General features: G+C 44.2%; 1 protein-coding gene across 1 annotated transcript in view; it reads left to right on the top strand.

Annotated features, from left to right (window-relative positions):
- Positions 1 to 8,283: 8,283 nt before the first annotated feature.
- The window catches only part of LOC108633195 (collagen alpha-6(IV) chain-like), a gene marked incomplete at both ends in the record, with an annotated part of 48,661 nt that continues 33,491 nt past the window's right edge, over positions 8,284 to 23,453 (top strand). The window contains 4 exon segments of the mRNA XM_018044520.1: positions 8,284 to 8,418; positions 9,778 to 9,822; positions 20,222 to 20,338; positions 23,270 to 23,338. Of these exon segments, the coding sequence (XP_017900009.1) occupies positions 8,284 to 8,418; positions 9,778 to 9,822; positions 20,222 to 20,338; positions 23,270 to 23,338 (366 nt within the window).

Here is a 23,453-nt window from a genome sequence, read left to right as displayed (position 1 = left end):
TAATATTATCAAGCTGAAGCAGGGCTTCCTGGGTCATCAAATGGATATCTGTATATGTCTTTATCTGCCATACTTTAGATCTATTCTTCACCTACTGGTGTTCTTTCTCCCTCATTTACTTCTGCAGACAATGCTAGCCCATTAGTGCTGCTGTGCTGTGCGCTGTGCTTATTCACTCAGTCGTGTCCAACTCTTAAGACCCCATGAACTGTAGCCCACCAGGCACCTCGGTTCATGGGGATTCTCCAGGCAAGAATGATGGAGCAGGTTACCATGCCCTCATCCAGGGGATCTTTCCAACCCAGGGATTGAACCCAGGTCTCCCACATTGCAAGTGGATTCTTTACCAGCTGAGTCACCAGGGAAGCTGAAGAACACTGGAGTGGGTAGCCTATCCCTTCTCCAGAGGAAATTCCCAACCCAGGATTTGAACCAGGGTCTCCTGCATTGCAGGCAGATTCTTTACCAGCTGAGCTACCAGGGAAGCCCCATTAGTGCTGTTACTCAGAGTGGACTTTGGGGCTCTCTGGGTGGCTATTTCTGTTTGTTCCAATAGAAGGAGCATAGAGTTGATGAGGAGGCCCTGATACTCCCTCTGCCACTGCATCGCTGTGTGAAATTCGTAAGCCCCATTGACTAATTGCTTTTCCAGCTTGGTGCCCGCCACCTCTGTCACAGGTGTATTGTGATGCTCCAAAGGAATGGTGAAAGGAAGCATGTTCTGAAGGTTCTTAAGTAATCTGCCTTTGGGGGATATCATCGATGGTTTCCTTCTTACCACATATTTTGTGGCTAGGAGGGAGAGCCCATCTCCTTAGGCCAGAGCCTGTTAAGTTCTTGCACCCCCTCTGCCCTGGCCTCATAGCTGAAATGGGAATTCCAGTTGAAACATAAGGAAAAGTTGTAGAATTTAAGCCACATGGTCCCAGGTTGGAGGTCAGGGATTTTCTGCTGCTGCTGCTAAGTCACTTTAGTTGTGTCCGACTCTGTGTGACCCCATAGACGGCAGCCCACCAGTCTCCCCCGTCCCTGGGATTCTCCAGGCAAGAGTATTGGAATGGGGTGCCATTGCCTTCTCCTACCCTTTTCCCAAAGGCCACCAGGGATTTTGAAGGTTGGCAGCAAAGTCTTTTAATCTCATTTTGCTCCTAATAGGGCTTAAAAGTGGCCTTCTCAAAAATTCCCAAGTGCGCATTTAATTCTTTATTTTCATTCATTCCACAGTTGTGCTTTTTCCACACAATTATGTTTTGAGGGTCTACTGTACACCAGACACTGAATCTCCCAGAGATACCAGGACAAAGTCAACTGAGCTCCATGCCCTCTCAGCCCTTCCAGTTTAGAGGCAGAAGTAGGTTCTGAACATCTTCCGAGACAGTCCGTAGGTATCTTAATCCTCACCTCTCCAAATGTGAATGCCTCATCTTCCATCCAAAATTCTTCCTCCCCTAGGCTTCCTCATGTCAGTGAAGAGATTCACTCAGTCACCCAATCAAGAAAACTGGGAGTTGAGACATGTGTATGTATGGCTAAGTCCCTTCACTGTCCACCTGAAACTATCACAACACTGTTAATCGGCTATATCCCTGCTACTGCTAAGTCACTCAGTCATGTCCGACTCTGTGCGACCCCATAGATGGCAGCCCACCAGGCTCCTCCATCCATGGGATTTTCCAGGCAAGAGTACTAGAGTGGGGTGCCATTGCCTTCTCTGGGCTATATCTCAATAAAACATAAAAAGTTCAAAAAGAAAACTGGGAGTCCTCCTTCATACCTATCTCTGTCTTAGTCACCTATTCCAATCTTGCATCAAGTCCTATCGTTTTTAGGCTCTACAATATCTCTTAAATCTGTCTTGCTAGTTCAGGTCATCATTATTTCTCTCCCAGAGAACACAACCTCCTCACTGGGTTCCCTGTCTCTGGTCTTGCTATGTGGACTCTGAACTTCAGTTGGTCCCTTTCCCTTTCTGAGAGCTTCAACTTCTCCATCCTCAACTGGATCATTTCCTAAGTCTGGTGCAAGTCTTCTTCTGTAGTTCTGTGATCAGATGGCTCTGATTATACTCTAGTGTAGCCATCCAGACTTCCAAAGAAGATGTTGATAGACCTGAGCCACTGGCTTCTTGGTATGTATATTCATTCATTCATTTCTCCATTCAGAAAATACTGAGCACCCACTATATATGAGGAACTGTAGTTACCACAAGTGACTCAATGGAAAGTAAGACACAGGCCCTGTCTTCAAGGAGGTCCATCTTTTGGGGAGTAAGGACACAAACAGGCCACCTAGTCCATTCTGTGGAGGAAGGGTAATCATGGTAGGTTCCTTGGAAGAGCTAATGTCTTGGTTGGAGCCTGAATGGTCCACCTAGTCAAGGCTATGGTTTTTCCAGTGGTCATGTATGGATGTGAGAGTTGGACTGTGAAGAAGGCTGAGCGCTGAAGAATTGATGCTTTTGAACTGTGGTGTTGGAGAAGACTCTTGAGAATCCCTTGGACTGCAAGGAGATCCAACCAGTCCATTCTGAAGGAGATCAACCCTGGGATTTCTTTGGAAGGAATGATGCTGAAGCTGAAACTCCAGTACTTTGGCCACCTCATGCGAAGAGTTGACTCATTGGAAAAGACTCTGATGCTGGGAGGGATTTGGGGCAGGAGGAGAAGGGGACGACCGAGGATGAGATGGCTGGATGGCATCACGGACTCGATGGACATGAATCTGAGTGAACTCTGGGAGGTGGTGATGGACAGGGAGGCCTGGCGGGCTGCAATTCATGGGGTCGCAAAGAGTCGGACACAACTGAATGGAACTGAACCAGGAGAACAAAGATATGTACAAAAACCCTGAGGCAGAATGCCAGGAGAAAATAAAGTTAGACTAGATGATGGCAGACCAACTGGGGAGCTGTAGCAACATTCTAGGGGAGAGATCATGAAGTCCTGAACTAAGACCATCAAAGTAGACAAAAATGAACAGATTTCAGTTATATTTTAGAAGTGGAATTGACAGTCCTTGCTGGTGAATTGGATGTAGAAAATAAGGGAGAGAGGTCATGGAGGACGCTTGGGTTTCTGGCTTTATCAACTTTGTAGATGAACTGCCATTTACAGAGTTAATACCGTTAACTCAGAAGGAAGGATCTGCTTTGGGGAATGAAGTTGGGGAAAAGATGATAGGTTCAGCTTTAGTCATGTTGAATTTGAGTTGGAATATCCAGGTGAACAAGTCTGGTAAGTCATTGGCTATAAGGGTCTGGCACATTGAGAAGAGAACTCTGGTCTGGAGGTTCAGGTTGGGGAGTCATTAGCTTGTGGATGAGGTCTACGAGGAGAATGAGCAGAAACTGAAGAGCTGAGGGCCCAAGAGAACCAGGTCATCAGTACTAAGAGGGGAAATACTCTCCCAGATATGGAGTGACCATTCATTCCTGGAACACATTTCTGTCCCACAGAGAGTTTCTAAATAATGTCAGTGCATCTCTTACTTAAGAAAAAGAGTTTTAAGAACCGAATTATAACTTCTCCTTTTGCCATAAACATGCCTTAAAGAAGAAAGGAAACGGATACATTCGTATGTTCATGCTATCCTCCACATGTGTTACATTCACTGACTCACATGCTCCCCATAACTCTGCTGCTGCTGCTGCTGCTGCTGCTGCTGCTGCTGCTAAGTTGTTTCAGTCGTGTCTGACTCTGTGCAACCCCATAGACGGCAGCCCACCAGGCTTCCCCGTCCCTGGGATTCTCCAGGCAAGAACACTGGAGTGGATTGCCATTTCCTTCTCCAGTGCATGAAAGTGAAAAGTGAAAGTGAAGTCACTCAGTCGTGTCCGACTCTTCGTGACCCCATGGACTGCAGCCCACCAGGCTCCTCCGTCCATGGGATTTTCCAGGCAAGAGTGCTGGAGTGGGGTGCTGTCACCTTCTCCACCCCATAACTCTACACTAGAGCTATTACTGCTTGGAGCCCTTAGGGACTCAGAGTGGTTAAATCACTTGCCCAAGGTCCCAGAGCTATTAAATGGCAGTAAGATCTGACTCCAGGTCTGTCTGACAGCAGAGCTGGCACCGTGATGCCACCTAACAGCACTGCCCCACTTCTAGCAGTGTAGCCAGATCCTTAAGAAAGCGTGTGCACACCCCCTTTCCCTTCTGTGCTTCATTAATATAATTTGTATGCCCTAGCTTAACGCTTTGCTCTCCATTAAAATACAAAACCCCTGGGGAGAAGTAAAGCTCTACGTTGTTGTCAGTCATTTATGCCTCAGTGGGGATGAGTTTCAGATTCTTCCTTAGGAACAAATTTTAATTTTATAAGAGAAGGACACTGGAACCTTGAGGGAGAGATGAAAAGGCAGAAATGGGCCTTGGAATGAAGTCACCCTCCTCTTAGTTTTAAACTTCTACCTGGTCAGAGGCATGTGCTTTTAAAGTTCCAAGATGCTATTTCTGCCTAAGTGTACCTCTTTATATGCAGACCCATTTTGGGGCTGGGGCTGGGGTGTGGTCTGATCAAAGGTAAAATTAAACTACGCACTGACCCCAACCCACTGTGATCAACAGGAGGAAGTCAGCCCTGAGCTGCAGTTCCTTGCCTTATGCGCAAGTCCCAGGCCACTCTCTTGAAAACTTGACCCTGATGTGCTTATTTAAAATCTGGAGCAGATGGAGGCAGGAGAGCTGGTTGGAAAGACTTGTAGGAGTCTCTTCTGCCCTGTCTGGGTCTATTTGCCAAAATATATGACATGTATCAGGGCAAGGCATTGGTCCAAGCCCATTGAAATTCTGCTAGCAATCCAAACAGTGATGGTATTTCAGATTGATTCTGCAAAATGATCAGTTAGGAAGAGAGAAATGAGGTGTGAGCATCTGGCTACTGCAGCCTAGTGCCTGGGACAGTCCCAGGGGCGGGCTCGGGGTGAGGGGGGCAGCCTCAACTACCCCCCCAGGACATCTGCCGCTGGAAAGCAGGGAGAGAGCCGCACGGGCAGCAGGTGCTCTAATTTGAGTCCCATGCCGTTTCTCACTAGCTACGTGACCTAAGCAAGTCCTTCCCATTCTCTCGGCCTCCTTTTTCCCCCAAGTATAAAATAGACCCTGGATGGAATTTTCTCTAAGGGCCCTTCCTGCTAGAATATTCTGTGACTTTTCTGACACTGGTATGATTTCTTTTTCTCTGTAGTGGGAGAGGGCCACACAGCCACCTGTTTATCTGAAGCCTCTATGTTCTCACACTGCCCTCTGCTGGCCATTGTGAAAAGTGCCACCGATAGCTTCTTTGGAGTAAGGCAAACCAACCAAAAAACCCATCACTGATTTAGTATTAAGTGTCAGCAGTACACTGGGCATGGCGACAGAAAGCCTATACATTGGAGACAAGGGAAATATCATACAGCTGTACTCACAGAATAAGTATAACTACAGATGCTGACAAAACAGCCCACGAAAGACATGTCTTCATTTTCTTTCTTTGCCATCTTCGTCTGTTCATGGTGTTCTATGCCACTGTATGAAAGAAAGGACCTCAGTGGATGGTAAGGCTCCTTGCCTCATATCCTAGAACTTCAGGCTCCAGGGGCCCTGGCACCACCCTAAAGAGGCAGTTCTGGGCCAGCAGCGCCTCAGAGGTGTCAAGTCATCCCCAAGGCCTTGCTTCCATCTGAGAGGTTTTGAAACTCAGGACCAGCTCAGAAGTACACCTTCCATACCATTTCAAATGCCCTTTTTGAAAAAGAATTCGAACTCAAAGAATCCATGAGCCTTCCTTTAAGCTCTCCGGCTGGAACGGCAGAGTCAGCTATGTGACTGTGGTAGATTTAACACACCCACTCAGCCAAGAGAAAGGGAGCGGGCCATGGAGCCCAGCCTTTTCTGGATGGAATCTGATTTCCTGTTAAGTCCAGCCTGAGAATTGTCTCACTCCTATGTCTCTTTGCTTATTCTCGCTGAGCATGCACTCACTCACCAAGGCAAGGGACCAGGGCTGGCATGTGCTAGCCCATGTACGCATACCAGGCACCGCTTGGGCTCTAGTGCCGTGAGCAATATGGGAATTGGGCCACACCACAGTCTGCTCTCTTGGTAGCAGCTCAACAGTTTTATCAGGCTCTCACCTCCTAGCCCTTGATGCAGGAAAGCTTTGGGCAGGGCTCAGATTTGAGTCAAGCATTCAGTACCCTGACTGCGTGCATCTCCTTTGCTAGTAATAACATGGTCCCGGCAAGCCTGTCTTGCCCCTCACCCTCCCACCAACCAGTCCTTCCCTCCCTCAACAGCTGGTTCTTATCTGTCTTCCTTGTTCCAGCCTCAGGCAGGCTGCCCTGGCCTCATGCTCGCTCGCTCTCTCTCTCTCTCTCTCTCTCTCTCTCACGCACACACACACACACACACACACACACACACACACACACACACGCGCGCGCACGTTCTCCTAAATACTCACTGATGAGTTTCAACATTGAAACTGCCTTCCTCCCACCTACCCCATCCCCAAACCTCTAAGGGTTCCCTATTTCCTGTCACATCAAGTCTTCCACTTCCCTGCCTTGCTTTCCAGGCCTACTTCAGTTGGGGCCCACTCAGCCTTTCCAGAGTGGCCAGTGACTGCCCCCACTCCCCCTCCCCATCATGGACAGAATGTAAGCATTCCACGAACCCTCCACGGGCAGCCCTGCCTTTGTGTTCCTGTAGCACTTACGCTTCACTGTTTGCTATAGCTTTGTGTACATTAGTCTTGAAAGCTAGGCCCACATTTTAGACTTTGTTAATCCTCAACAGCAGCCCAGCAGTATTTTTTAAAGTGTTCTATTACTTCTTAGTTGTGTATGTGTACTGAACATTTTTAAGAGTAATAAGAGAACCACCATAAACAAAAGTTCAGCAGCAGGAGGTTAGAACATAGAAAGTAAAAGTTCAACTCCCATCCCATCATTCCCAGAAATAAGCCTAAGTTAAGTGCTCTGCAGCCTAGCACCCTCTGTAGGGTTGTGTTGGAAAGATTGCGTGGTAGGTGGTAAACCCAGAGAATTACATCGCCTGGGGAAGAGCATTTTTTACTTCTTAACAAGAGTCCCAGGTCTTTGTTGGCCTGCTAGACTTTGGAAATTTTAGTCCAAAGTCTGCACACAGCTGGCGGCCACTTGTGTGTCCAGTACGTGACTCTAATCACCACATAAAGCTTCTGTCCTCTTTTCAGCCCTTTCAAAAGTAAATCATGAAGGTGAATAGTAAAAAGCACATTTAATGGACTTCTCTGAGAGTTTTTCACAGGACTGTAGGAAATTGCCGACAGTAAGTAAAGGGGTTGAGGGACGGAGATGGGAAACGTTTATGAAAATAGGCTTTCTACCTGATATGATGTTGTTTTCTCTGAGAGTTAATGCATATTCCTAATGGTTTTCATTTTTATGCCAAGAAAATTCAGTTCCTACTGGGATTTGTTCTAAATAGTAGCCTAGCCCACCTGTGTTGCACCCACTGGGGTTAATTCTGCATCTCAATCAGCTTGAAAATGTCAGCCTGAACTCTCAGACTTAATTGTTACAGACGCTTTATAAATAGGGCATTCAAAATCCTCAGGCTGTTCCCTCTTGCTATCATAATTGATACTTAATGGATATTCTCAGCCTTCTTTGGTTTTACACATTCAACACTGTACAGATGGCGGGGGTAGTAAAGGGAAGAAGAGAGACACAGAGGGGCAGATAAACAGTGTGTGTGTTCGCTGTGGGTGTCTGTTTCCAGTTGCAGTCCTGGAGTTCTGGGAACAGCTGACAGAGGTGAGCCTGCAGCTTGGTCAGCCGGGGGTTTCTGGGTTCTTTTCGCTGTGGCCCCCCAAGGCAGTGTTTTATGGGCACAGCTATCTCTGAACTTCAGCTCAAGCATGTTGGCCATTTGGATGTGAGTTCGAAAACGTTCCAGTGCTGTCCAGAGTTCTGTTCATTTGCTCTTTTGACAGTCTGATGGATGACCTGGCATTAACTAGGAAGAGGACAATATTATCCAGCCTGAATAACTAATCTCCTAAGAAGTACAAAGTCGAAGGATCTTGGTGCACATGAATCTTATTAAATGTGCTTATAAAATATGTTCTATCCAAATAAGCTTAGCAACCCCTAAAATAGCCTTTTCTGATCCGTGTCTGGAACTTTGGCATGCTTCATAGGTCTCTAAGCCAGAATTATTCAGTGAAGTGATGACAGTGTTCTTTGTGCATGGGAAAATGGGAAGCGGGGATGGTAACTCCTCTGTTGCCTAATTGTACTCCTTCTGTCCATCTCAGGGGAGACCAGGACCAATTGGAATTCAAGGTCCAACAGGTCCTCAAGGACTTCCTGGCCCTAGTGGTTTATCAGGGTTGAAAGGAGACAGGGGCTCCCCAGGCCCACTGGGACCGCATGGACCAAAAGGCGATAAGGTAAGAGCACCAAAGCTTGAGTTTTCCTTTGACTCATGGGCCATGGGTGTGAAGGTCAAAGGTTCTAAACCTCAGCTCTGTCTATTCATGAAAAGAATACTAATTATACATACTTTGGTGCCAGGCTACACACTTTAATAATAGGCAGGATGGGTGATATGCTCCCATTTCTGGACAGAATCCCATAGCCAGCAAGTCAGAAAGTCCAGATATCAGCTATTTGCCAGATAAGTGGGATGACCGTGGTGGAAAAGTCCAGAGGGTTTGAGCTGGAGGTGGATCAGAAGGCCAATAAACAGGGCAGCAGAGGAATCCAAATAAGGGGAACGGGACTCCAGGGGTCAGAATGCTTGGAAACCAGCTGGGCCACAAATATAGGGAAAGAGATGCAAGAAGGGAGATTGGTCATGTCATGGCAGCTGGCTGTCTGAGGTTAGCAGTTAATCACCTCCTATTTACCGCACTGGTGAGAGCAGGATTCCTACCCTAGGGTTCTGCAGATGGCCAAGCATGTGACACCTGGCACACGACAGAAGAGATCAACAACAGGTTTATAACTCACACGCACTCACAGCACAGTGGAAGAGGACATCACACACCGTGCAGGGCCACACGGTGCTTTCGCTCTGGAACAAAGTAAACCAGAAGGGCTGTGGGAGGCAAACTCTGCCTGTCAGGAGGATGAGTGTCCCCAGCTTCCTGAAGGAGGATATGCCTGGCTTGTTTGAATAATTCATTGGGCCAGCAGGGAACTGAAACCTACAACTCAGGAACAAGCAGGAACTGTGCCCAGTATATTTGATAAGAAGAGTTGTTTGCCTGTGAGATCTCATCAGGAGCAAAATGCCTTTTGAGGCACTCCCAGTTTTCCCAGGACTTCCCAGGTGGCACTAGTGGTGAAGAACCTGCCTGCCAATGCAGGAGACATAAGAGACATGGGTTTGATCCCTGGATCGGGAAGATCCCCTGGAGGAGGAAATGACAACCCACTCCAGTGTTCTTGCCTGGAGAATCCCATGGACAGAGGAACCTGGCCGGCTAGGGTTGTGAAGACTTAGCAAGCCCACATGTAGCCTTCCCAGATGTCAAGGCACCATATAATACTGAGCCTTATTTTTAGGTCTGACACCACATGGTCTAAGACAAGAACTGCCCAAGCCCTTAGGTAAAGGCTAGTGATCACTTGGAAGTGTAGTAGAGAGCAAGGTGATGTGATGTATGTGGGGGAGGGGGGGCAGGGGGCGGGGGCGGGGTACAAAACCCTTCTTAACAACTTAGGTCATTAACTACATGAACAAACCTACCTCATCTAATGGAGATCAGTTGGGCCATCTCTTACATTCCTACTCCTTTTTTTAGGGTCCCATGGGTGTTCCCGGCTTTCTAGGCATCAGTGGAATTCCGGTGAGTGTGTTCATAGAAGCATTTTGAAATTTTATTTTATGAAAGTAGACTTGATTTACAAGATTGTATTCACTTCCGCTACATAGCAGAGTGATTCGGTTATATATGTGTATATATTCTTTTTCATGTTCTTTTCCATGATGGCTTATCACAAAATATAGAATATAGTTCCCCTGGGCTATACCTTGTTGTTTATCCATTCCATAGAGGCAATTTTAATACAACCTCTAGATTCTGCCTCATAGCTCAAGTATTTTGGTCTTAACCACATCCTGTCTCAGGCATGCATGCTCAGGGCTAAGTGTTGAGATGTGCGTGGTAAGGCTTGAAGAGCAGTGCTCACCCACACTTTCCTTGGGATTCTGTTATGGGGAGTGCTAAATCATATAGTTGGGGATGCAGAGATATGTGCAGGCATAAAAAACCATCAATATCTTAGACAAAAGGAGTTGGGTCTTCCAGGTTGAGGGCAGCTTTCACTGGGAATGAGGGACTGGTTCTGAAGTGTGAGGACAGTGCCACATGAGAACACATATATCCTCATTATCAGAAAATTAAGAAGGTACACGAAATTAGACAGAAAAATACTTACTGATACTTTAATGCATTTAATTTCAATAATTTGTTCTCTTCAGCCTTATTCCCAAGTGAATTTCCCTTTAGATTTTTTGGAATTCTAAGTACAAATTTTAAATGTTGCTTTCCATCTGTAGTTATTACAAAATACTGATTATATTCCCCAGGTTGTACGATACGTCCACAAGCCTATCTGACGCCCAATAGTTTGTACCCCCCACCCTCCCAACCCCTGAAAATAGCGCCCCTCCCCACACACCAATAGCCACTAGCTGTTCTCTATGTCTGAGAGTCTACGGCTTTTTTGGTTCTATTCACTAGTTCGTTGTATTTTTTAGATTCTACATATGATTGACATCATACAGTATTTTGCTTTTTCTTTCTGACTTATTTCCCTCAGCATAATGCCCTCCAAGTCCATCCATGTTGCTGAAAATGGCAAAATTTCAGTCTTTTGTATAGCCGAGTAGTATTCCTTATATATATATAATATATATATATATTCCCTATATATTTATATATATATACCACATCTTCTTTATCTATTCATCCAATACTCAGGTTGCTTCCATACCTTGAAAATTGTAAATAATGCTGCTATGAACATTGGGGTATGTATATCTGTTTGAATTGGTGGGTTTTTTCATATATATACCCAAGAATGGAATTGCCAAATCATACGGTAGTTCTATTTTTATTTTTTTTGAGAAACTTTCATACTTTTTTCCTCAGTGACTGCATAACTTTACATTCCTACCAACAGTGCAGGAGGGTTCCCTTTTCTCCACATCCTCGCCAACATTTGTTTATTTGTGTTCCTTTTGAGAGTAGCCATTCTGATAGGTGTGAGGTTGTACCTCATTGTGGTTTTGATTTGCATTTCTTGATGATTAGTGATGCTGAGCATGTTTTCACGTGCCTGCTGGCCATCTTCATTTCTTCTTTAGAAAAGTATCTATTCAGGTCTTCTGCCCGTCTTTTAATTGGGTTGTTTGTTTCTTTCATATTGAGTTTTATGACCTGTTTATATGTGTTGGATATTAACCCTCTATCAGTCATAGTTTTTTTAAATATCTTTTCCCATTCAGTAGGTTGTCTTTTCATTTTGCTGATGGTTTTTACAAACTAGCTACTCCAAAGAGCACTTGAAGGCAACCTCTTCCCTTCATGCTGAGGACCTGGTTTTGCTGGAGATAAGTGGGGAGTCTGGAGCTTGCAGACATGTCCTTTTCCCATTCCATCCAGCCCAATCCCCCCTTATTTTATTGAATTTCTCCATTTTTACTCAATATCCCTACTTATCCTGCCACTGGATATTGCATGGTAACATTTCTCCAGCTTTTAAAATACAGTATTTGGAACTTGGTACTATCACTTTTTAGTTATATTCCTCAGTGCTTCTCCATATATTTAATCTTTAACCTGGGCTATGTTTGCCTCTAGCAGTGGTTTTCACCCTTAGGAACCAAATCTTGTGTGGAAGCTCAGCATGTAGAACAGAGAAAAAGTGGAGCTCCTCCATGTGAGGGAAGTCCTAGAGCCTGCTTTTATCTTTCTAACAGCCTCTAAGGGGTTCTTTTGAATCATATCAAAACAGTTTAGTTAAGTCTTGACTTAACAGCTTCTTGTGCTATACTACATAATCATCTAAGATCAGGTAAGGGAGTTCAAATTGCTTTGTGCCAATCTACAAGTATTCTTCTTGAGTACCTGCTATGTGGTAGCACTCTACTATGGGAATACAAAAAAAAAAAAGGCATCTGGCTCTGCCCTCAGAGATATTATCATCTGATTCATTTTTACCCCCAGATTTGGTATACATTTGTGGCTTTGGTGAATAGAAGACTCACTTGCCTTGTGTTTGTTACACATAGCAACAAATCGGCCATCAGATTTTGGCCTTTTATTCAACTGCAAAGTCTGCAAAATCCCAGAAATGGGCCTTTGGAGAAGAAAGAAGTGGATAGGGTTGGTTACCCACTTATGACTTTCCCTGGTATATTCCCATGGCTATGTTCTAAGACCACATCATCCAGCGTCTCCACTCAGCGTATGTGTCTTGAGGGAACCAATGGGTGATTGTTGTTATTGTTCAGTTGTTCTGTCGTGTTTGTCTCTATGAGACCCCAAGGACTGCTGCATGCCTGGCTTCCATGTTGTTCACCATCTCCTGGAGTTTGTTCAAACTCATGTACACTGAGTTGGTGATGCCATCCAACCATCTCATCCTGTCATCCCCTTCTCCTGCCTTCTATCTTTCCCAGCATCAGGGTCTTTTCCAATAAGTCAGTTCTTCGCATCAGGTAGCCAAAATATTGGAGCTTCAGCTTCAGTGTCAGTCCTTCTAATGAATATTCAGGGTTGATTTCCTTTAGGATTGACTGGTTTGATCTCCTTGATGTCCAGGAGACTCTCAAGAGTCTTTTCTGGCACCACAGTTCAAAAGGATGGAAACTAGCAAAGTAGAGGTCACCTCTTCCATTTATCCTGTGGATCCAGCCTCATTGATTGGAGGATTTGAAGCTCACAGCAGTACTACACCCTTCCTCCTTCAATCTCTTTTTAATGGGGGCTGGAAGAAATGAATCCTGTGAAGCAGAGGCTGATTCCCATTCACAGCTGGAACCCACCCCAGAGTCCAGCTGGACACTTCTGCGTCCAACCGTCCAACTTGTGGCCAAGAGAGCCTGAGGACATCTAGACATTGATCGCTTCTTTGGGGGCCTTTGTTGCTTGGGAGAATAAGTCCCGATTCCTCCAAATGAGTCTGCTGCTTCCAGTAAAGTCCCCATCCCCTTGGCTCTCTTCTTGCCCCACCCCCTTGACTTTCAGTCTCTTTACTTCAGGATGCAAGCCTCACTTACTCCAAGAAACTTTATCCCCTGCTTCCTTCCCTCTCTTCCAGCCATTCATGATGTATTAAGGAGTACCTTCTGTTGACAGCTTACCTCTCTTTTCCATCTCTAATCTCCCAGGAGTCTTTGGGATCTGTACCACAAACTCTAGCTCCTTATTGCATATAGTGCATGGTATTTCTATATTTTCTTGTATGTTAGTCTTATCTACTTTTGCACTCCAGTCCCCTGTAATGAAAAGGACATCTTTTTTGGGTGTTAGTTCTAGAAGGTCTTGTAGGTCTTCATAGAACCATTCAAATTCAGCTTCTTCAGCATTATTGGTTGGGGCATAGACTTGGATTACTGTGATATTGAACAGTTTGCTTTGGAATACAAAAGTAGGAAGTCAAGAAATACCTGGAATAACAGGCAAATGTGGCCTTGGAGTACACAATGAAGCAGGGCAAAGGCTAGCAGAGTTTTGCCAAGAGAACACACTGGTCACAGCAAACACCCTCTTCCAACAACGCAAGAGAAGACTCTACACATGGGCATCACCAGATGGTCAATACCAAAATCAGACTGATTATATTATTTGCAGTCAAAGATGGAGAAGCTCTATACAATTAGCAAAAACAAGCCTGGGAGCTGACTGTGGCTCAGATCATGAACTCCTTATTGCAAAATTCAGACTTAAATTGAAGTAGGGAAAACTACTAGACCATTCAGGTATGACCTAAATCAAATTCCTTATGACTATACAGTGGAAGTGAGAAATAGATTCAAGGGATTAGATCTGATAGACAGAGTACCTGAATAACTAGGGACAGAGGTTCATGACGTTGTACAGGAGGCAGTGATCAAGACAATCCCCAAGAAAAAGGAATGCAAAAAGGCAAAGTGGTTGTCTGAGGAGACCTTACAAATAGCTGTGAAAAGAGGAGAAGTGAAACGCAAAGGAGAAAAGGAAAGATATACCCATTTGAATGCAAAGTTCCAAAGAATAGCAAGGAGAGATAAGAAAGCCTTCCTCAGTGATCAATGCAAAGAAATAGAGGAAAACAATAGAATTGGAAAGACTAGAGATCACTTCAAGAAAATTAGAGATACCAAGGGAACTTTTCATGCAAAGATGGGCACAATAAAGGACAAAAAAGGTATGGACCTAACAGAAACAGAAGATATTAAGAAGAGGTGGCAAGAATACACAGAAGAACTGTACAAAAAAGATCTTCACGACCAAGATGATCATGGTGGTGTGATCACTCACCTAGAGCCAGGCATCCTGGAATGTGAAGTCAAATGGGCTTTAGGAAGCATCACTATGAACAAAGCTAGTGGAGGTGATGGAATTCCAGTGGAGCTATTTCAAATCCTAAAAGATGATGCTGTGAAAGTGCTGTACTCAATATGCCAGCAAATTTGGAAAACTTAGCAGTGGCCACAAGATTGAAAAAGGTCAGTTTTCATTCCAATCCCTAAGAAAGGCAATGCCAAAGAATGTTCAAACTACTGCACAATTGCACTCATCTCACACGCTAGCAAAGTAATGCTCAAAATTCTCCAAGCCAAGCCTCAACAGTATGTGAACCATGAACTTCCAGATGTTCAAGTTGGTTTTAGGCAGAGGAACCAAGGATCAAATTGCCAACATTCTTTGGATCATTGAAAAAGCAAGAGAGTTCCAGAAAAACATCTACTTCTGCTTTATTGACTATGCTAAAGCCTTTGACTTTGTGAATCACAACAAACTGTGGAAAATTCTTCAAGATGAGAATACCGGACCTGCGTCCTTAGGAATCTGTATGCAGGTCAAGAAGCAACAGTTAGAACTGGACATGGAACAACAGACTGCTTCCAAATAGGGAAAGGAGTACGTCAAGCTGTATACTTTCACCCTGCTTATTTAACTTATATGCAGAGCACAGCATTTCTCATGATGTAGCACAAGCTGTAATGCACATTGCTGGGAGAAATATCAATAACCTCAAATATGCAGATAACACCACCCTTAAGGCAGAAAGTGAAGAAGAACTAAAGAGCCTCTTGATGAAAGTGAAAGAGGAGAGTGAAAAAGGTGACTTAAAACTCAACATTCAGAAAACTAAGATCATGGCATCCCGTCCCATCACTTCATGGCAAATAGATGGGGAAACAATGGAAACAGTGAGAGACTTGATTTTGGGGGCTCCAAAATCACTGCAGATGATGACTAAAGCCATGAAATTAAAAGACACTTGCTCCGTGGAAGAAAAGTTATGATCAACCTAGACAGCATATTAAAAAGCAAAGACATTACTTTGGCAACAAAGGTCCATCTAGTCAAAGCTATGTTTTTTCCAGTAGTCATATATGGATTTGAGAATTGAACTATCAAGAAAGCTGAGTGCCAAAGAATTGATGCTTTTGAACTGTGGTGTTGAAGAAGACTCTTGAGAGTCCCTTGGACTGCAAGGAGATCCAACCAGTCCATCCTAAAGGAAATCAGTCCTGAATATTCACTGAAAGGACTGATGCTGAAGCTGAAACTCCAATACTTTGGCCACCTGATGCAAAGAACTGATTGATTTGAAAAGACCCTGATGCTGGGAAAGATTGAAGGTGGGAGGAGAAGGGGAAGACAGAGGATGAGATGGCTGAATGGCATCACCAACTCAATGGACATGAGTTTGAGTAAACTCCAGGTGTTGGTGATGGACAGGGAGGTCTGGCGTGCTGCAGTCCATGGGGTCGCAAAGAGTTGCGCATGACTGAGCAACTGAACTGAACTGAACTGAGTCTTATTTAGCTCCTTGAAAGCCTGGAGTTTTGTCTTCTGTTCCTCTCAGAGGCCTCAGAGACCCCAGGGCTAAATTCAGCACAGAGTAGGAACTCTAGAAATCCAACCTCTAGTACCCCGTAGCTCTAGTAGTAGCTACAAGAAGATTCCCGTGTAGGTCAGTCAATAAAGAATCCACCTGCAATGCAGGACATCCAGGTTCCATTCCTGGGTTAGGAAGATCCCCTGGAGAAGGAAATGGCAACCCACTTCAGTATTCTTGCCTGGGAAAACCCATGGACAGAGGAGTCTGGTGGGCTACAGTCTATGGGGTCGCAAGAGTCAGGCATGACAGAGCGACTAAACCACCAGAGTACCTATAAAAGAAGCAGTTCTCAGACTTGCAAGCCTCCCTCAGACAGAGGAAAACACAGAGACCCTAGGATCAGTCGGACTAATTATTCTACCCAACTTTCAGCAGCACTTATTAAGCAATTTGGCTAAAACCAACGCATCTTACTAAACTGGATCACTGCACAAATCTGCTTCCCCTCTTAATATTGGCTGATTGCTCACATCTGTGTCACTGGTTTTGGTCCCAGAACTCCATTTTTGCTGTCATGTAGATGATTTCCACATGAGTGAGCAAGATGATCCAAGTCCGTGCACCCAGGGGCACGGCCACCAGTTGAGAGTGAACAAACAAGCAGTCATCAAGATATTCAACATTAAGTAACATAGACAAGGGACGACAGGACTGTGGCTTTTAATGATATCACAGACGTGAGTTGAGCTGTTGGGACCCCCCAAAAATGCAGGTTGATCCAATGTTTTCAGTTCAAATAAGTTGGAAGCAGAAGTTTTAAGTTGTCCTTTGAGATTTCTGTTGAGCTTTTCCCACGGAGTTGATCTCAAACATTTCTCTGCCTAGAGACTCATAAATGAACACACCAGATTTATATCTTCAAAGTGACCATGTACCACTCACCAAATGGAAACATTTCCTTTCCAATCTGGGTTCTATGGAACATTTGTTGTTGTTCTTCAGTCACTAAGTCATGTCCAACTCTTTGTGACCCCATGGACTGCAGCACACCAGGCTTCCCTGTCCTTCACTATCTCCAGAATTTGCTCAAATGCATGTCCATTGAGTTGATGATGCCATCCAACCATCTCATCCTCTGTCACCCTTTTCTCCTCCTGCCCTCAATCTTTCCCAGCATCAGGATCTTTTCCAATGAGTTGGCTCTTCGCATTAGGTAGCCAAAGTATTGGAGCTTCAGCTTCAGCATCAGTCCTGATGAATATTCAGGGTTGATTTCCTTTAGAATTGATTGATCTCCTTGCAGTCCAAGGGACTGTTAAGAATCTTCTCCAGCAGCACCATTTGAAAGCATCAGTTCTTTGATACTCAGCCTTCTCTATGGTCCAACTCTCACATCTGTACATAACTATTAGAAAAACCATAGCTTTGACTAGATGGGCCTTTGTCAGCAAAGTGATGTCTCTCCTTTATAATATGCTGTTTAGGTTTGTTATAGCTTATCTTCCAAAGAGCAAGCATCTTTTAATTTCACAACTGCAGTCACCATCTGCAGTGATTTGGGGGCCCAAGAAGATAAAGTCTGTCGCTGTTTCCATTTTTCCCCATCTATTTGCCATGAATTGGGGAACATAAACTGGGGACCACTGCTTTTCTGTAATACAGCATATCCACCTGTCCTGTGTGTTTAGTCTCTTGTGGTTTTATAGAACCATGGTTTTCTCTTTCAAAGAGCTATATTCTCTTGGAGAGCTGGCACACACATATGTGAAGGCATTCATTATCTCTACCCAGAAAGGGCATAACCAAGGTCCCAGGACTAAGTAAGATCCCTAGTACTGAGCCAGCCTGTTGTCTTAACTCATCTCTGTTACCCAGTTGAGAGATAACCCCTAGCAAATTTGGCTGGAACATTTTTTAATGATGATTAGAACCCCAGGAAGAAATAGACACTCCACCTGAAGAAACTGACTGAGTAGAGTTAAATGAAGGGTATATTTAAAGCAGGCATCTCCAACCTCTGGGATCTAATGTGTGATGATCCGAGGTAGAACTGATGTAATAATAATAGAAATAAACTATACAATAAATGTAATGTGTTTCATCCCCTTTACTTCTGGTCCATGGAAAAATGGCTTCGTGAAACCAGTCCCTAGGGCCCAAAAGGTTGGGGACTGCTAACATAAAGGATGCAAGCAGGATTAAGGGAAACAGCAGTGGATGCAGAAGTAACCAACACAACGCTCTTACCACACCCAGTCCCAAATGGGGAGAGGAGGAATAGTAATCCTGGAACTCTAAGACTGGGAGCCATGGACTAGCACTTGTCCAATGGGAACTAATATTGTAGAGAAATATGGCCACGGCCACAAATACTGCCAGGGAGGAAGGGTATAGGAGAAATAAACAACCTGAGGTCTTCCTCATCCTGGTCTCCCATCTCCTGCTTGTGCCTCCCAGTGACCACATACAGCTGGAAAACAGAGGGAAAGGGAGCCTAGGCATACCACGTGTAAAGGTCAGCCTCACAAAGCACAGATGTGGGGAAGGTAGAGTGCAGATCTCCAGGGCCAATAGGGATAGCCATCTCATTTGGTAATAAAATGTTGATGACTCCAGTGATGTGCTGTGCTGTGCTAAGTTGCTTCAGTCATGTCCGACTCTTGCAAACCCATGGACTGTAGCCCTCCAGACTCCTCTGTCTATGGGATTTTCCAGGCAAGAATGCTGGAGTGGGTTGCCATTCCCTTCTTCAGGGGATCTCCCTGACCCAGAGATCAACTCCACATCTCTTGTCTCCTGCATTGGCAGGTGGGTTCTTTACCACTAGCGCCACCTGATGACTCTAGTAAGCTGTCTCAATTTCCCCAGTTCAACTAAGACTCATCATCTGAGTCTGCAGAGGCATAACTTGCAATAAACAGCAAGTTTATTGCAAAGGTAAGTTTATTGATCACTCCTCTGGACTCTGTGTTCTGTGAGTCCAGCAGTCTAGACTCACAATGGACCATCTAATCTACAAGTAGAACAATAATAATAAAAACAAAACAGAATTCTCCAGAGCATTCTCACAATAAACATTTGTCAAAAGATTGGTTCCTCTAATAATTTGAAAAGTTGATTTTTGAACACATGACATGTTTTCTTCAAATCAGTAAATATATATTAATATATGTATATATGTTTAACCAAATACATATATATAACCAAATACTTATATTATATGTATTTATATAGATAATATATATGTATATGTATTTATATACATATAGGTGTTTGGCTTTAATACATATATAATATATATTATATATATAATATGTATTTGGCTTAAAAAGTGTATGGGTAAGTGGGAGAATGAATACCTTTTGTTCATCTGCCTAGAGTTTTGGTCTTTTAGGTCATCTCTTTGTGCCATACCCAACACACACCTGCTTTTGATTTCCTACACATAGGTATGAAATGTACCAAGTACACTTCCTATACACCAAGAAAGCACAGAATTATTGAATTCAGACCCCAACTGTATGTGAATGATTACTGATTCCCCAGCAAAACAACTGCCTCAGTAGTGAGTATGGAGAAAAGGAAAAGATGCAGTTTCCTGGCTGAAGAAATAGCATGACACGAAATAATGACAGAATAAAGTTCCAAGTGTGATTCTTGCTTGTCTTGCTTAATTTTGAGCAAGCGGTGTTCAGGAGAGGTGGTGCTATGGAAACTCCTTCTGTTCTGTTAACCAAAATCCAGCGTCATTTCCCATACAGAGCTTCTAATACAGAGAGCCAGGCCAGGCTGCCCAGGTTTCAGTCCATTGTGAGGAATCCCAAGGCCTGGCATGATTCCCTGTTGATAGCAATTCAGCTGCCAGGCAGCTAAGACCCATCTTGGTGCATCTTTCTACTAAAGGAAGGTAAAGTCACAGCACTCTTTGTAGCCCATCTCTTCATGCTTGATCCCTTTGGTTTCGGCTTGTACAGCATCAGTCCTTTGGGCAGGGGAAACACTGAGCTGTCATCTGCTCCCTACACCTAAGTATAATGAACAGAGATGGGAGCAGAGGTGATGAGGCAAAGGGAGTGGACAAGGAGCCAGAATTCGGGAGCATCCTTGGCTCCTCTCACTGTGGAACTTGGATTAGCCGAGAGTCCTGTGACTGACTCGATCTCTTCTTTTCTCTTTCATCAGGGCCACCCTGGACAGCCAGGACCCAGAGGCCCACCTGGCCTGGATGGCTGTAATGGAACTCAAGGAGCTGTTGGATTTCCAGGCCCTGATGGCTATTCCGGGCTTCCTGGACTACCTGTAAGCTGCCGCATCTTTGTACATTATTTCAAATGGTTTTGCTTGCCTTCAAGTGTGCGCTCTCTTCTGCTTTCTCTGGAGATCTTGTTAAGTATCCACGGGGCAATCACTGAAGCCCTTTGTCCAGTGCAGCACCACAATGTCAAAAGTCTAAAGAATACCGGTTTCAGGGGAGTGTACACATGCTACACTAGTTAGGTTTTTTTTTTTTTTAATGATGCTTTTAGAGTTGGCAAGATTATTAAAAAAGACTGTAGTAAAGTTTAGAGCAAAGCACATGTTTGGCTATTTGACATTTTCCCACATTAGACAATATTGGGAAATGCAGTACTTGCAAGGCTTACATGGGATCATGGAAGCCCTAACAGTGACCCAAAGGGCTTGGCAGGCTTGGTCTCTACCAGGGATTCTTAACCAGTGGTGATTTTGCATCCTTCCCGAGGACATTTGACAGTTATTATTGACACTTTTGGACTTTCTTGGTGGCTCAGCTAGTAAAGAATCTGCCTGCAATGCAGGAGACCCCAGTTTGGTTCCTGGGTCAGGAAGATCCACTAAAGAAGGGATAGGCTACCCACTCCAGTATTTTTGGGCTTCCCTGCTGGCTCAGCTAGTAAAGAAGGAGACCCCAGTTCGATTCCTGGGTCGGGAAGATCTGCTAGAGAAGGGAATGGCTACCCACTCCGTATTCTGGCCTGGAGAACTCCATGGCCTATACAGTCCATGGACTGTGTATTCCATGGACTGTACTGTCCATGGGGTTGCAAAATGTTGGACACGACGGAGCGACTTTCATATCCCATAATGTAACTACATATACATATGTAATATTGACACTTTTGGGCTTCCCTGGTGACACAACTGATAAGGAATCCACCTGCAATGTGGGAGACCTGGGTTCAAACCCTGGGTTGAGAAGATCCCCTGGAGAAGGGAACATACTGGAACCCACTCCAGTATTCTGGCCTGGAGAATTCCATGGAGTGTATAGTCCTTGGGGTCAAAAGAGTCAGACACAACTGAGAGACTTTCACACTCACTTTCATTGACCCTTTTGGTCCTCACAATTGGGAGCATGCTACTGGTACAGGACAGCCCCCAACCATAACATCAAGTTATCATCTGTACCAAAGTGTCAATAGTCAGAAATAATTGAGAAATACTACTCTACACTGACATAGCTTTCCCCTTGCCATCCTTTCCCCACATCATAACTCTTGGTTCTGGAATTGATAAGACATTTATTGGACATCGGTGTCATCACTTTTGCTTCATTCCATTCGTCCAGATAGAGCTCAAATATTTGGATCTAAAAGATCTCTAACAGATGCCACGCCCTTACAAGGCTGCTTTTGTGAGTGGCTGGAAAGAGAAAAATAATATATTTCAAACCCATTGTCAACCTCATTTGAAATAATCTAAGTAAATAACAGTACTGATATAATATGTTTAAATTAAAATTGTACTATCTATTAGACCAATTCCATAGCTACATGAATGACTTGGTATTTTACTGGAAGAGCATTGCTTTTAGGGAGCAAGTTGTGGATGTGAATGTACATGTAAGAAGGTAGGACAGACAAAGCACAAGCCCCAAATTGGCATAAGGGACTTTCACAACTAAGGACCAAAGCAATGTATAGCAGAGAGTCGGGGAGAAAGATGTATTACCGACATAGTATGAGCTATTTGAGTCACAAAGGCCTCCAAACACTGCCATGGTAACAGGGCAAGAGAACAAATCACATCTGTGTTAAAACAATGGAAATCTGGAAAAGTAAGGAATCGCAGCCCCCAAGAGGGAGAAAAGAAATCTTAAAGTAATAAACAGCCCCTGACAGCCAAAGGACCGGGGTAAAACCCAATCCTGTCTCTACACCTTCCTTTAAGCCTAAATAGGAACTTGGTTGTGGATTTTTACTAAGCTGAACCTTACTAACCCTACTGGACACTGAATAGGTAGCCTTTGAAGTTTCTTTGATGAAAGTAGAGGCCACAAGCATAAGGGAAAATAGGAAGTGTTAGGAAAGAAACGGGTTTGTGCTTTGGGAACCACATGACACTTTTATTATACCTATGGACCTTGAACTCGGGAATCCATCATTCAATCAATGTTTCTGTCCCCAAAGCTTAGGCCTACCCCCAACACTAATCCCAACTTCCATTTAGCTAACGGGACATTGATTTTCCCCAGGAGGTCAACATCTGGCAGATATTAGCTGGCGTCTGCCACTGAGACATTAAAAACTCTGGCTGATTAGACAGGTTGGACATACTCTGAACAGTTTTCCATGTTGACAGTGAGACACACCTGCCACTTAGATGTCAAAGCTGAAGTTGTATAGTAAAAGCACAAGATGGAGATGGTTATGTAATTATCTCTTAGAGCAGGGATCTGTAAACTGGCCCACATAACCTTTGTCCTGTGGCTTGTTTTTCCACTTTTTAAAAGATTGTGAAGAAAAACAGAATACAGGACAGAGCTCAAATATGACCCCCAAAGCATGTATTATTTACTCTCTGGCTCTCTATGGCAAAAGTCCACTAACCTCTGTCCTCGACAAAGTTCCCATCAGTGACATACCTGTGACATATGGAGCAGGTGAGCTATAGGCTTATAAGAGACATGTGTATTTTATGTGGATGTTTAGATTGGTTCTCTGAATAGATTCAAAATCTATGTTCTAATTCCTTAACAAACATCTGACTTGGAGGCTGGGGAACAGGCACGTAGCTTTGAGACATAGCACCTGTTCAGGGGCTGTACTTTGTATGCCTATCACTGCTATAGAATAAGCCACATGGTTTCAGGCTTTTGCTTTTCCATCTAATCACATCATACTATTAACAATACCGTGTGTGTGTGCACGTGCATGCGCGCGTGCACGCGTGCGTGCACATAACTTCACAAATTTTTCTTATTTTATGCAGGGGCTTCCTGGTCAGAAAGGCTCTAAAGGTGAACCTGCCCTTGCCCAAGGTAGTTTCAAAGGAATGAAGGTAAGAGCCTTTAAGGCAGACAGCTGAGTAGGCTATAAGCTGAGTTCCCCAGAATGAAGCACCACATCCAATGAAAACATTTCTGGAACTAGCATCTGCATCTCGATTTAAGGAA

This window comes from Capra hircus, unplaced genomic scaffold, assembly GCF_001704415.2.
Source record: "Capra hircus breed San Clemente unplaced genomic scaffold, ASM170441v1, whole genome shotgun sequence".
Taxonomy (NCBI): domain Eukaryota; kingdom Metazoa; phylum Chordata; class Mammalia; order Artiodactyla; family Bovidae; genus Capra; species Capra hircus.
The sequence above is the reverse complement of the archived record's forward strand: the minus strand, read 5'-3'. Positions and strand labels throughout refer to the sequence as shown.